The sequence below is a fragment of the Charadrius vociferus genome, unplaced genomic scaffold, assembly GCF_000708025.1.
Source record: "Charadrius vociferus isolate BGI_N301 unplaced genomic scaffold, ASM70802v2 scaffold67, whole genome shotgun sequence".
NCBI classification, from domain to species: domain Eukaryota; kingdom Metazoa; phylum Chordata; class Aves; order Charadriiformes; family Charadriidae; genus Charadrius; species Charadrius vociferus.
This window is the reverse complement of record NW_009649485.1, coordinates 22,683-35,896: the sequence shown is the minus strand read 5'-3', so window position 1 is coordinate 35,896 and position 13,214 is coordinate 22,683. Positions and strand designations below refer to the sequence as shown.

At 54.0% G+C, this 13,214-nt stretch overlaps 2 protein-coding genes across 2 annotated transcripts in view; both read right to left on the bottom strand.

Annotated features, from left to right (window-relative positions):
* Window positions 1-3,863: 3,863 nt before the first annotated feature.
* On the bottom strand, window positions 3,864-5,238 carry LOC104290785 (antigen-presenting glycoprotein CD1d-like). Its single transcript, XM_009889942.1, has 4 exons — window positions 5,172-5,238; window positions 4,509-4,790; window positions 4,117-4,401; window positions 3,864-3,964 (listed from the first exon to the last, which is right to left on the bottom strand). Exons 1-4 carry the CDS (start codon window positions 5,236-5,238, stop codon window positions 3,864-3,866), a joined length of 735 nt encoding a protein of 244 aa, XP_009888244.1.
* Window positions 5,239-11,904: 6,666 nt separating this feature from the next.
* Window positions 11,905-13,214, bottom strand: part of LOC104290759 (T-cell surface glycoprotein CD1b-3-like) — a 3,287-nt gene continuing 1,977 nt past the window's right edge. Inside the window, exons 3-6 of the mRNA XM_009889907.1 lie at window positions 12,699-12,980; window positions 12,307-12,591; window positions 12,089-12,185; window positions 11,905-11,950 (exon numbers count right to left, since the gene is read on the bottom strand). Of these exons, the coding sequence (XP_009888209.1) occupies window positions 11,905-11,950; window positions 12,089-12,185; window positions 12,307-12,591; window positions 12,699-12,980 (710 nt within the window). The remainder of the gene's footprint in view (window positions 11,951-12,088; window positions 12,186-12,306; window positions 12,592-12,698; window positions 12,981-13,214) is intronic.

The following is a 13,214-nucleotide window of genomic DNA, read 5'->3' as shown; positions in this document are numbered from 1 at the left end:
TGGAATGATTACTAAAAATGATCGATAATACAGCATTGGTCACACATTAAGGAAAGGTATAAAATCAAAAGGCTTCTAGGGTAAGACACAGCTGCAGCTGGTATGTGAAGAATCCACTACATCTGCGATTCCCTGTACACTGTTGCTTGCAAAGCAACATGGGGAGTGGAGTGGAGTGGAGACTCCAAGGCCAAACCCTGAGATAATCCAGCAGACACAGGAACGAGATGGCACCACAGAAAGAAAACAGTGCGAAAGATGGGACAGAGTGGAGACACTGCAGCTAAAACCCTGTGATAAACTGGGGACTTGGGGACCAAAGAGAGTCCTCAAAGGTCTTATAGAACTGATAAACTGTCTACTTGTTACCCTGAGCCAACAATCTGTCACTTTCTAACAAAATGCTGTCCTTTAGTGAACTTTGCTCATTATAATGTCATTATAATACCAAAACACACCTCCATCCCAAAGGCTACCCACCTCCAAGGTGTGACCACTCCTCCTTGAGTCTGTGCCCTGAATTTTTCCTAAACTATACCTTTAAATGCGAGGTGAGAAAATTTTACACCAATCATAATAAAAGTATTTATGACTAGAGTCACTCAAACTCCACCTTGAAGATAACAAATAGTATAAAAATAGCCCGAGAAATGGGGGATGTGAGGGAAGACACTATCGTGGACTTCTGGGACCAGTCAGTCCCAGGCTGAGCCTCTCTTCCCCCCCCATAAGGACACTAGTGGGTTAGATTCAAACACTTGACTATACCAAGTGCTTGCCCGGGAAACTTAGAAATCTCTATATAGAGTAGTTTTAGAACTTAGCGCTTTTGTTAACCGAGCTATATTGCTAGCATTTTTAGTATTTGCACATGCTTTGCAGACAGTCACTATCACCGGCAATCCAAAAGAACTTGTGTATCTGTTGTTTAAATAAACTGCACTGTGTAGGCAGCTAGTCATTTGGGTTTTCTCACTGAACGCGACTGAGGCGAGGCCATGTTAGTTCATGAGCACGAGTGGGCTGAAGGTGCAGTCTGCTGTTAGTGTGTCCAGAACCATAACAGTTTAATACATTTAACGCGCCTGGACTGATAGTGGTGAATTGGGCATCACTCAGAATTTAAACCTAGCCGCACCTCATCTGCCCCCTCGGTGAGGAGTGTTAGAATGCAAGGGGGTTTATTTTCTGCCAAAACTACTTTGCCCCTTTAACACAACACATGGAGACAGGATGCGACTCCAGGCATCTATCTCCCTCTCACATTCCCTGATAACCCTCAACCTACTTACCTCCTCCCTGAGCTCCATCACTAAGCACAGGAGCTCCTCTACCTGGGCACACCTGCCACAGCCATGCTCACTGCCGCCGTCTGACACTGGCATGAAAGCAGGGCACACGCTGCAGCCCGACGCCTGGGTGGCAACATGTTCACACAAGAGCTCTGCCAGTGAAGCAGTATCATCTGTGAAGCTGGTGCGTGCACAGTTCTTTGGGGCCATGGTTCTCTGCTGGGTAGATACCATGGCTTACCTGACCGAGTTGGTAGAGATGCAGCACCCTTCCAAGCAACCTATCAGGCCCTGTTGGCCCGGTCAGTCCACCCACTCAGGGGGTCCGCCCTTCTGAGGTGCTCCCAGGTGCCGTCCTGGGTGCCGCTCTCTGGCCGCCCACTTGCCGGGTGCGGGTGCGCAGCGAGTGGACTCGCTGTGCTCCTTTACAGCTCATTTAGAACTGCTGTGAGTGGTGCTGGCTCCGCCCCTGCCGCGTCAGCAGCCCTACCCCAAGCTGTCGGTTTCAACACAAACATGAGGGCAAGCTAGTTGCTTTCTCCAGCTTTGAAAAGCCCCAAAAGAGCCCCTTGCCAGCCCTTTTCACCTCCGATCCCCTTCCCCAGTGCAGACTTACCTGTACTGAAGCTGGTCTCCTCGGCAAGTGACCGTTAGCATGTTTACACTTGAGTGCAGGCTGCTGCTGGGGGTCCTGGGCCAGGCATCAAGCCATGAGCATGGGGTCTGCATGACCCTGTCTTGCCCTTGTGGCATGAGGTAGGGGTGTGAAATGTGTTCACCTGATTCGTGTCAATATGGACTAATGCTAGGGCCGCATGGTGAAATGTGACTTTCTGTCTTATATACCCTTGTATAACCGCAGGCCTAAGAGAAATGGAGTGGTTAACGTATATAGTTTTAGCTTTTTGTAAAAGACATACTTGTGTGTTAGTCTGGACCGGTTTTGCTGTTAACCGTATGGTGTCAAGCCATAAAAATCTGGAGTCACCCTAAGGGTGAGCTGAGGAAGGCCATGCACATGCATGGAATCTGGAGACATCCTAAGGGTGAGCCAGGAAGGCCATGCGCATACATGGAATCTGGGGTAATCCTAAAAGCAGCCAGGAAGACCACCAGATGGGAGCCAAGAAGACCCCGAGGGCATGCGCAGAAAGAGATAAGCCTACTCCTGGAATTTATTCGCATAGACCCACCTTTTAAAGAATGTGTATTAGCAGAAAGGATATAAACCAGAAACAGGAACTGTATGGTGTGCGTCTTGGTAGAGCAGAGGCTCCCGGCGCACCCAGCGCTGTTTGCTTGCATTTATTCATTTAATAAATTGTAAACTTAAATTGCAACCCGATTTGGGACTAAGTTATTTATCACAGGGGCACAGTGACATGTGGGGAGGAGGAAGGAACCCGTGGGAACAGGTGGGGCTGCAGAAGGAGAACAGGGGAGGGGCAGTTTGGGGTGAGGAAGGGGGGGGGGAGGGGGGGCACAGAAGGGATGGGGGAAGAGGACAAGGTTGGGGTGGGAAGGGGGATGAGGAGGGGCGCGAGGGCGAGCAAGTAACAGGTCACCCAGGAGGATGGGAAGGCGAGGCTGGGGCACCCTGGCCTGTGGCCACAAGGTCTGGGGGAACTTGGGTCGGAGCAAGGCCATCCCCGTCGCTACAGGTGGGATCCCCCATCAGCATGGCAGCACCCTGACACCTGGGTCAATGCGGGTGACCCAACTCCTCTTTCCTACCCCTGGTGCCGGTGGCTTGCTGCCTGGCTGTGGGCCACATCCACTGTCCCTCACAGGAACTTCCTTTGCTGCCACAGGTGCCCAGAAATCCTGGCCCTGTGTGGTACAGACATCTCTGTCCTCTCTGTGCTGCTACCCCCCAGCACTGAACTGGGTGGATTTGCCACAGCGTGGCTGTATTTCCCACAAGGGAGGCAAACCCCATTCCCACAGCTGGCCGTGTGCCTGGGCTCCCCATGCCCCCAAGCTGCATGCTGGCCCCGTGCCTGTTGTCACCAGGGACTAGGATGTGGTGCCGAGGTGCTGATGTGGCCCCAGAAGGGTGGGTGGGGGGAACATGGTCCTCCGTTGCCCTGCTGCATCACTGCCCCAGCCTGCGTTGGCACTGGCTGAGTCATGCTGCTTTTTGGGAAGCCTGGTGCCCCCCAGGACTAGGGGATGGGGCCAGGGACACCCTGTTGGTGTTGGGGGGCTGTCCCAGTGTTTCACCCTGGGATGAGGCATGTAGGCATGCCCCTGAGCTGCACCAAGGCTCTTCCCATCTGCCCTGGGGTGGGCAGGAGCCACATGATGCCATGTGTTTGTGGCCACTGGACAGAGCACACCAGGAGTTCCCACATGCATGGTGGTGTTAATTAGCTGTTTATTATCTGGGAGATGTGGGGGGCCAGTGTGGTCCCAGAGCATCCCTGGAGTGGTATGTCACATGCTCTCAGCGCCTGCAGGAGAGGAGGAAGTGAGTGAGGCTGGACAAGGGCAAGCAGACCTGGCCAGGCAGCTCCCACCTGCCATGGCCTGGAGCCAATGGGGCTGGTGCAGCTGGGTGAGTAGGAGATCTCACCTGCGCCTGTAGTGCCAGATGGCCCCAGCGAGGGCTGCAGCAACAGCCAGCAGCACCACAAGGGTGATGCTGACACCGAGAGCTATGTTGGAGCTGTCTGGAGGAGAGATGAGAGACAGGGGTTGTGGGTCCACAGGAGGCCATGGCCAGAGCTGCCATCAGAGGCTGACACACCATCCTCCAGGTGCCTGCATGGGGCCAGGGGCCTCTGCCAGCTCCCTGCACCCCATCCCCATGGGTGGCACCTACCCCATGGGATGAGGAGGCTGCCATTGCCCAGGCTGCGGTGGTGCACACGGCAGGCGTAGTGGTGCCCATCATCAGGGGGCACAGCCAGGATGCTGCGGATCTGGTAGGTGAGGTCGGAGTTGGGCAGGATGGTGCTGGTGTTGAGTGCTGGGCCCGGCGGCACCTCCTGTCCATCCTGCAGCCAGGCCACGCTGATGGGCCGTGGGTAGAAGCCAGTGACATGGCAAACCAGCAGGAGCTGGTCTGGTTTGGGTGTGCGGGCAAAGACCGTGGCCACAGGCAGCTCTGGGGGGCGAGAGCAAAGGGGTGTGGGGAGCCCTGGTGGGGCACCACTTGGCCCCAGTATTTGTGGGTCTTTGGGGTGGCTGTGCCAGGGTCAGGGAGGGTCTCACCTTGTCTCTCCAGAGCTGCCCTCCCATACTCGATGAATTTCTTCATGTGGTCAACACAGGTGACATTGAGAAGGTGTTGCAGGGTCGCAGAGAAGCCAGTGAAGGTGTTGAACTGCCTTTCAACGTGTGCTGCCAGCTCTCTCTCCTGCTCTCTCTCCCAGTGGCTGCTGTCCACATGAAAGCTGAGGAAATTGTGGGCGTTGTAGGCGAGATGGTAGAATTTTGTATAGGAGCCATTGGGATACAAGTCACAGCCGGTTGCACACTGGATCACAAAGGGGTCTGGACGGAACAAGGGGCATCATGAGTGCAGCTGGAGCTGGAGCCCAAAATTGCACCCGCTTCTTTAAGCACAACCATTTCCCCCTTCCCTCGGCACCCCAAGTCATTTTTCCCATTGAGAAGACATGAAAGGCCAAAGCTCAATTACAGCTGAAACTAGGCAGTGTTGTGCTGGGCAACACGAAGGGTTTTTTAAAGTATGTTAATAGCAAGAGGAGGTCTAAAGAAAACATTGGACTGATACTTGTTGAAGATGGTCACCTGACTAATAGGGATGAAGAGAAAGTGGAGGCATTCAATGCTTTTTTTGCCTTGGGTGGCCCAGTCCTCTAAGTCAGATGACCACAACTCTGGAAGCAGTGACTTTCCATTTGCGGACACCGAGATTGTAAGGAACCAGCTGTATCAGCTCAATGTTCACAAGTCCATGCGGCCTGATGGGATTCATCCCAGAGTACTGAAGGAGCTGGTGGATGTTAAGGCAGGACACCTCTTGATTGTCTACCAAAGGTCTCAGGAGTCTGTGGAGGTCCCTGCTGACTGCAAGCTAGTGAACGTTATTTTAATTTACAAGAAGGGTGTGAGGGAAGACCCAGGAAACTACAGACCTGTTAGTCTAACCTCAGTAGCTGGAAAAATTATGGAGAAGATCCTACTGTGTGCTACTGAAAGGCATTTAAAGGACAATGCAATTATCAGGCACAGTCACTATGTGTTCACAGAGGGAAAATCCTGTGACAAATTTGATATTCTTCTATGATAAAGTCACCCACCTAGTGAGTGAAGGGAAGGTGGTGGATGTAGTTTTTCTGGATTTTAGTAAGGCATCCTTCTGGACAAGTTGTCCAACTGTGAGCTGAGCAGGTTCATGGTGTGCTGGGTGAAGAACTGGCTGAAGGGCATATCTCAAAGCGTTGTAGTGAACAGAGCTACATCTAGCTGGCGACCAGTCAACAGCAGCGTTCCTCAGGGCTCAGTCCTAAGGCCAGTGCTGTTCAATATTTTGATGAATGGTCTGGATGCAGGAGTGAAATACACCATTAGCAATTTTGCTGATGATACAAAACTGGGAGGTGCTATTGACTCTCTTGAGTCTAGAACCTTGCAGAAGGTTCTAGACAGATTGGAGCATTGGGCAATCATCAATGGCATGAAATTTAACAAGATCAAATGCCAGATTCCGCACCTGGGACAGAGTAACACTGGACACAAATATAAACTGTGAGGGGAGTTGCTGGAGAGCGACAATGCAGAAAGGTATCTGGGGGTGCTAGCTGGCAGCAGGCTCAGTATGAGTCACCAGTGTGCCCTGGCAGCCAAGAGAGCAAACCGCACCCTGGGGGTCATCAAACACAGTATAATCAGCGGGTCCAGAGAGGGGATTATCCTGCTGTATTTACTGTTGGTGCGGCCTCACCCTGAGCACTGTGTGCAGTTCTGGGCCCCACCATTTAAGGAGGATGTGAAGGTCCTTGAACGCATCCAGAGGAGGGCAACAAAGCTGGTGAAGGGGCTGGAAGGTGTGTCCTATGAGGAGCAACTGAGGACTCTGGGCTTGTCTAGTTTGGATAAAAGAAGGCTGGGGGTTGATCACATTGATTTCTACAGCTTCCTGAGGAGGGGACATAGGGAGGGAGGTGCTGATCTCTTCTCCGTGGGATCCAGGGATGAGATGCATGGGAATGGTTCAAAGCCTTGTCAGAGTACGTTCAGACTTGACATTAGAAAACTTTTCTTTACAGAGGTGGTCAATGCCCCAGGCCTGTCAGTGTTTATGAGGCATTTGAACAATGCCCTTAATAATTTACCTTAACATTTGGTCACCCCTGAATTGGTCAGGCAGTTGGCCTAGGTGATCGTTGTAGGTCCCTTCCAACTGAACTAAACTGAACTAATAGTGCTACTAACTACTGATACTAGACTGAACTAGTCTATTCTATTTTATTATATTCTATATTCTATATTCTATATTCTATATTCTATATTCTGTATTTTCTTCTCCCATGTCACTGGGAGTCATTCTGCTTTACACCAGTTGGAAATTGTGGGTGAGAAACCTGTCCTGAGTCACAGAATCACAGAATGGTCAGGGTTGAAAGGGTCCTCTGGAGACCATCTAGTCCAACTCCCCTGCCAGAGCAGGGTCACCTACAGCAGTTGCACAGGACAGCATCCAGGCGGGGTTTGAATGTCTCCAGAGTGGGAGCCTCCACAGCCTCTCTGGACAGCCTGTTCCAGTGCTCTGCCACCCTCAAAGTAAAGAAGTTCCTCCTCATGTTTAGATGGAACTTCCTATGTTCAAGTTTGTGCTGATTACCTTTTGTCCTGTCACTGGGCACCACTGAATAAAGACTGTTCCCATCCCCTTGACACCCTCCCTTTAAGTATTTCTAAGCATTGATAAGATACCTGCTCAGTCTTCTCTTCTCCAGACTAAAAAGACCCAAGTCCCTCAGCCGTTCCTCATGAGAAAGATGTTCCAGTCCCCTAATCATCTTCATAGCCCTTTGTGGTACCCTCTCCAGCAGTTCCCTGTTCCTCCTAAACTGGGCAGTTCCCGGAGGTGTGAGCTATACCACCATGTCTCACTAATTGCAATGAGATCATGGCCCTGTGACCACACACAGATCTCTAATTCTTCTTGTTTGTTCCCAATGATGTGTATATTGGTGTACAAGCATTTCAGAGAGGCAGTTGAGTGTGTGGGTTTTGCCCTTGAGGTCTGGTAGGCCTTCTGATTCTCAAAAATACTAGCACTCTTCCCCACAAGTGCTGGGCTACTACCCCCAGGCGCCTCTCTGGTGAGCCCAGTTACATCCCCATCCCCCTTCCAATCTAGTTTAAAGCTCTCTCAATGAGCCCTGCTAACTCTGGTCCTAGAACCCTTTTCCCCCTGCAAAATAGGTTTTTCCCATCTGTTACCAGCAGGCCTTGTGTCCTGTAGCTCATTGTCCTCAAGCTACCTCTGCCCACAGCAGGGTTGGGAGCCATGGCAAAGTGGTAAGCACTGCTTTGAGGGAGTGACAGAACATGGGATGTGGGCGAGTAGGAGGACTGTGGCACTCTGCCCAGCATCCTGCCCTTGGTTAACCAGCGCTGCATCGGCATGAGGGGCCAGGCAATTCCTCTGTGTGTACTGTCCCACAGACAGGAGCAGAGAGGCCCCTTTGACCTTCTACTCCACTTCTTCAGATGGCTTTTCTGGTGGGATTTGGGGTGCTTGGAGAGCAATAGGAGGGACTGTTGTGAAGGTGTAAGTGGAGCTAAATGCGGTCAAGGTTTGTGCTGGGGACCAGGATGGCCCCATGTGACCTCTGTACAGGACAGGGTGGTTTGGAGGTCTTGCTGGTGCAGGATGAAGCCCAAGTCTCTGCCTTCCTGCCAGCCCCAGTTTGGGAAAGCTGTTGTTGGTGGCTCTGAGATCCTTCTCACAGCTCCCTGCCTTAGGTAAGGAGGTGCTGGGCACCTGGTACTCACAGGGTGTCTGGTACAGCCCGGCATCTCCAGACAGGGACAGGATGAAGTTGTGCACATAGACCCTGAAGAGGTTTTGCAGGTTCTCCCACTCTGCTGCAGGCAGGGCTGGGTAGACCCATGGGTATAGGTAGACGATGTTCCAGGTGTATTTCTGCAGGGTAGCAAAGACGATGTCCTCCAGGGTGCCCCAGGCCGAAATGTCCACAAAGCTGGTGTTGTGGAAGACGAAGGTTTGGAAAAGGTGGAGTTTACAAGACCCTGTGCAGAGAGAGGGGAGAGGAAGCAGTATTTGGGTGCATGAGGATGAGAAGATCAGGGGACTGCTGGCTGTAGTGCTGGTGGGTGGCCCCAGGAGGAAGGGTGGCTTGCAGTGTCCCTGGGGACAGTCAGGGCAAGATGGGGCAGACGGGCAGGGTGGGGGAAATCCCCTGGTTTCACTCAGTTTGCATTTTCCTTCGGTGGGCTCTCTGAGCTTCTCCCTGTTTCTCCGCTAATTTCCCTTTTTTAGCCATCTACCTCCCCGATGTGACCTTTGGGAGCTGTCCCTTAGCTGTGTGGAAGGGATGGCAGGGGGGACCTTGGTGATGATTTGGGGTGAAGCTTCTCCCAGCAAGGAGCACCTGTGCCGGGACCTGGATCCACTGAAGGCCTGCACACAGTGCAGAGGGTCGGGGGGGATGGGAGGGAGGGGCATTTCACTTCAGTTTAGGGGCTCTTGAGCAGTGCTCAAGGCTGAAACCTAACAGGAGGCAGGAGACTGATTTCAATGGCATAGTGCTGAATGAGGCTGCGGTAGTAAGCAGGGCAGAGTGAAGCCTGTTTTGGAGCAGTGTGTGCCCCCCTGACCAGGGCACAGTAAGTGCCTGCCCCTGGAATGGGAAACACGGGCTAAGGATGCAGGGCTTCTTGTAGCTACAGAAGGAACCTTGAAGCACTGTTTCACAGGGGCAGAATGCAGATGATCCAGGGAACCTTGAATTGCAAGAGAAGTGATCCTGCAGACTAAGGGTGACTCAGGACCTGCTCAATGGGTTGGAGATCAGTGCAGGTCTGTTGCACCATGAGGGGCTGAGAACCCCTGCTGACCGCAGGGTCCCTGCAGGAGGAAGGTGTCTTTGGGGGCACCCCAGCACCCCTGGCCTGGCTTAGGGACCCATTGCCCCTTGGCTGCTCAGGTGCCTGAACAGAGCTGGGCAGGATGGTGTGGGGCAGGAAACCCCAAGCAGGTGGGCAAGGATGGGGCACCTTTGGGTGCTGTGGAGGGGAGGGGGTGGAGTGGCCCGTTGGTGATGGGGTCAGTGGCCTGTCTGTGCCCACTCCCTGCCATCTCTGTGGGGTTCTGCAAGTGCAGCGATGGGAACAGGTGATGGGTGAGCCACTTACCTTCTGGATCTGCCCACATCCCAGGGAGGAGGAGAAGGAAGACGATGAGGAGGTGGCAAGGGGGCTGCATGGTGCCCGTGGCAAGTGTGCAGGAGCACGTGTAGCAGAAGGAGGAAGGGGCCACGCAAGCTGTGACCACACACTTCTCCCCAGGGCTGCTCTGCCTGGGCAGCTCTGGTGGTGTCAGTAGCCAATGAGGCTCATGCTGAGGTTTTGGGGAGGGCCTGGCTGAGTGTGTTCCCCAAGGGGAGGTGATGTGGCTGGTGAAGGGCTGGGCTGGGCCCCTCTGGCTGGTGGCTGTGAGTGCCAGGGGATTTGGGTGGGTGCAAAGTCATCACTCCTGGCTGCAGTGGGCATCCTTCCTGACTGCAGCAGCACCCTAACGCTCAAGGAGGTGTAGGCTGAGACCAGCCCATGATGGCCTTTCCTTCCTCCTGTGGTAACCTCCAGAGCTTTACCCTGTAGACCCCTGGCAGAGCGTATTGGGTTTATGTGGCAAGTTTTTGGTAGCAGGAGGCCTGCTGGGGTGGCTTCTGTGAGAAGATGCCAGAAGCTTCCCCCATGTCCAACAGAGCCAGTTCCAGCCATCTCTAAGACAGACTTGCCGCTGGCCAAGGCTGATCCAGTCAGCAATATTGATAGTTCCTCTGTGATAACATATTTAAGAAGGGGTAAAAATGGCTGTGCAACAGCAGCTGAGAGAGAGAAATGAGAATATGTGAGAGAAACAACTATGGAGTCACCAAAGTCAGTGAAGAAGGAAGAGGAGGAGATGCTCCAGGCATGGTGCCTGTGCAGCTCATGGTGAAGGACAACAGTGGCGCACATACCTACCTGCAGCCCATGGAGGACCCCACATCAGAGCAGGTGGATGTGCCTGAAGGAGGCTGTCACCCCATGGAGAGCCTGTGCTGCAACAGGCTCCTGGCAGGACTTGTGACTCCATGGGGGACCTGTGCTGGAGCAGTCCATTCCTGGATACCCATGCTGGAGCAGTTCATCACAGAATCACAGAATGGTCAGGGCTGGAAGGGACCTCTGGAGATCATCTAGTCCAAGCCCCCCCTGCCAGAGCAGGGTCACCTGGCGTCCAGGTGGGTTTCGAATGACTCCAGTGTGGGAGACTCCACCACCTCTCTGGACAGCCTGTTCCAGTGCTCTGCCACCCTCAAAGTAAAGAAGTACCTCCTCATGTTTAGATGGAACTTCTTATGTTCAAGTTTGTGCCTGTTACCTCTTGTTCTATCACTGAAGAACCGCAGCCCGTGGGAAGGACCCATGCTGGAGAAGTTCATGAAGGACTGTCTCCTATGGGTGGGACACCATGCTGGAGCAGGGTGAGGAGGAAGGAGTGACAGAAACAGTACATAATAAGCTGATGGCAGTCCTCATTCCCCATCACGCTGTGCCGCTTGGAAGGAGGAGACAGAGAAGTCAAGAGTGAAGTTGCGTGCAGAAAGAATGGAGGGGTAGGGGGAAGGCGTTTTTAGATTTGTTGTTATTTCTCATTATGCTACCTGATCTTGACTGGCAATAAATTAAATTAATTTCCCAAAGTTGAGTCTGTTTTGCCCGTGATGATAATTGCTGAGCGATCCGAGGGTAACCCACAGAGCTTTTGCAGGGGCAGGAGTCGAGTGTAGAGGTAGGAGTCAAGAGTGGAGGAGATCCCAACCCAAACCCATCCTGGACAGAGGATGAGATCAGCACTGGAGCGAGAGTGGCTTCACACCTGCTCAAAATGCATCCCTGTGCCAGGTTGTTGGAGATGTCGCTTGGGTCCTCCCTTCCCATCTCTCCCCAGCAGAACAGCTCAAATCACTCCGTCTCTCCCTGGTTTGTGGACTGCTCTGTCCCCCATCCCACCCAGTGGCCCCAGGCTGGTCTGGCCCCAGATTGTCACTGCCCATCTGCCAGGGACAGACACTGGCCATGGAAATGTGGAGATGTGGGAGAGGTTGGCAGATGAATTGCTTCTCCTGACATGCCTGAAACATTGGCCAGTGTCCAGGAAAAGGCAGAGTCTTCCTGGTTGCAATGTGGGGTCTCTGCAGCATGCTGGGGGGTTTCCTGGGGGACCTCGTGAGTGGGAAGGAGGGTGAGAGCCACAGAAGCCACGTGCAGCTGGGGAAGTTTGTGGCTGTTTAATGCGGTGGTTTTCCAGAGCAAACCCCTGTCAGTGCTGATGGGTCTGGGATGGGAGAAGAGATGAGCTGGTGGTGAGTGAGCTCATTTCTGGGCAGGCAGCCAGGCTTCAGATGATGAATTCCTGAGTCTCCCATGTGCCCTCGTTACCTTTCCTGTGGAAAAGGGGGGAAGGGGTGCTGTGAGCTGTGGCCAGAGCCGGGGAGTTCATCACTGCAGAGCTGCTGCTGCAACCCCTGGTCCAACCCATCTGCCCATAAACCTGAGAGTAGACAGTGGGAGGGAGACCTCACCTGCGCTTCCACCACCAAACTGCCCCGGCAGAGGCTGCGGCCACAAGGAGCAGCACTGCGATGGTGATGCCAGCGGTTGGAGCTGCACTGCAGTTTTCTGGGACAGGGAGAGAAGAGGGTGGCCATGTGAGTGTGGCAGCACTAGGCAGGAGCTGCCCCATGCAGGGCCAGTGGCTGCTGCCTGCACCCTGTGCCCCATCCCCATGGGTGGCACCTACCCCATGGGATGAGGAGGCTGCCATTGCCCAGGCTGCGGTGGCGCACACGGCAAGCATAACTGTGCCCGTCACAGGGGGCCACGGCCAGGATGCTGCGGATCTGGTAGGTGAGGTCGGAGTTGGGCAGGATGGTGCTGGTGTTGAGTGCTGGGCCCGGCGGCACCTCCTGTCCATCCTGCAGCCAGGCCACGCTGATGGGCCGTGGGTAGAAGCCAGTGACATGGCAAACCAGCAGGAGCTGGTCTGGTTTGGGTGTGCGGGCGAAGACCGTGGCCACAGGCAGCTCTGGGGGGCGAGAGCAAAGGGGTGTGGGGAGCCCTGGTGGGGCACCACTTGGCCCCAGTATTTGTGGGTCTTTGGGGTGGCTGTGCCAGGGTCAGGGAGGGTCTTACCTTGTCTCTCCAGATCAGCTCTCCCGTACCTACACAGGGTGAGGATGTGGCTCTGGCAGGAGATGGAGAGGAGGTGCTCCAGGAGCGCTGTGATGGACTTCTTGCTGGTGAAGGACTTGCTGACCAGCTCTGCTAGCTGGGTTGGCTGCCGGGGCTCCCAGCGCTGCTTCTCCACCTTGAAAGCTATGAGGTCTCTGCCACCCTCCCCGACATCCATGAAGCCCCAGGTTGTCCTATTGGGGTGCAGCACACAGCCCGCACGGATCTGGACCACCAATGGGTCTGCCAAGTGCAGAGCCAGTGGAGAAGTCCCATGAGTGTGTGGGACATGGGTGGCACAAAGTGGGATTTGGCTGGAGGCACATGCAGGGTTGCAATGGGCAGTGGGGTGCAATGGGCAGCAGGGCATGAGGCCATGCTTCAGGAGGCCCTGGGACACCCTGCAAGCCCTCAGCCCCCTTGGAAGGCTGGAGCGGATACAGGGCCAGTTAGCATGGGGCAGTTGCTCAAACAGAA

What these genes read in the sequence shown, in the direction of transcription:
- LOC104290785 (XM_009889942.1), bottom strand. Translation starts at nt 5,238, where the DNA reads ATGAATCCCATCAGGCCGCATGGACTTGTGAACATTGAGCTGATACAG. An exon ending in GCTGGTTCCTTACAATCTCG is followed by an intron (nt 4,791 to 5,171) that starts GTGTCCGCAAAT and finishes TGTTCCGTCCAG; the next exon opens with ACCCCTTTGTGATCCAGTGT. An exon ending in GGCAGCTCTGGAGAGACAAG is followed by an intron (nt 4,402 to 4,508) that starts GTGAGACCCTCC and finishes CTCGCCCCCCAG; the next exon opens with AGCTGCCTGTGGCCACGGTC.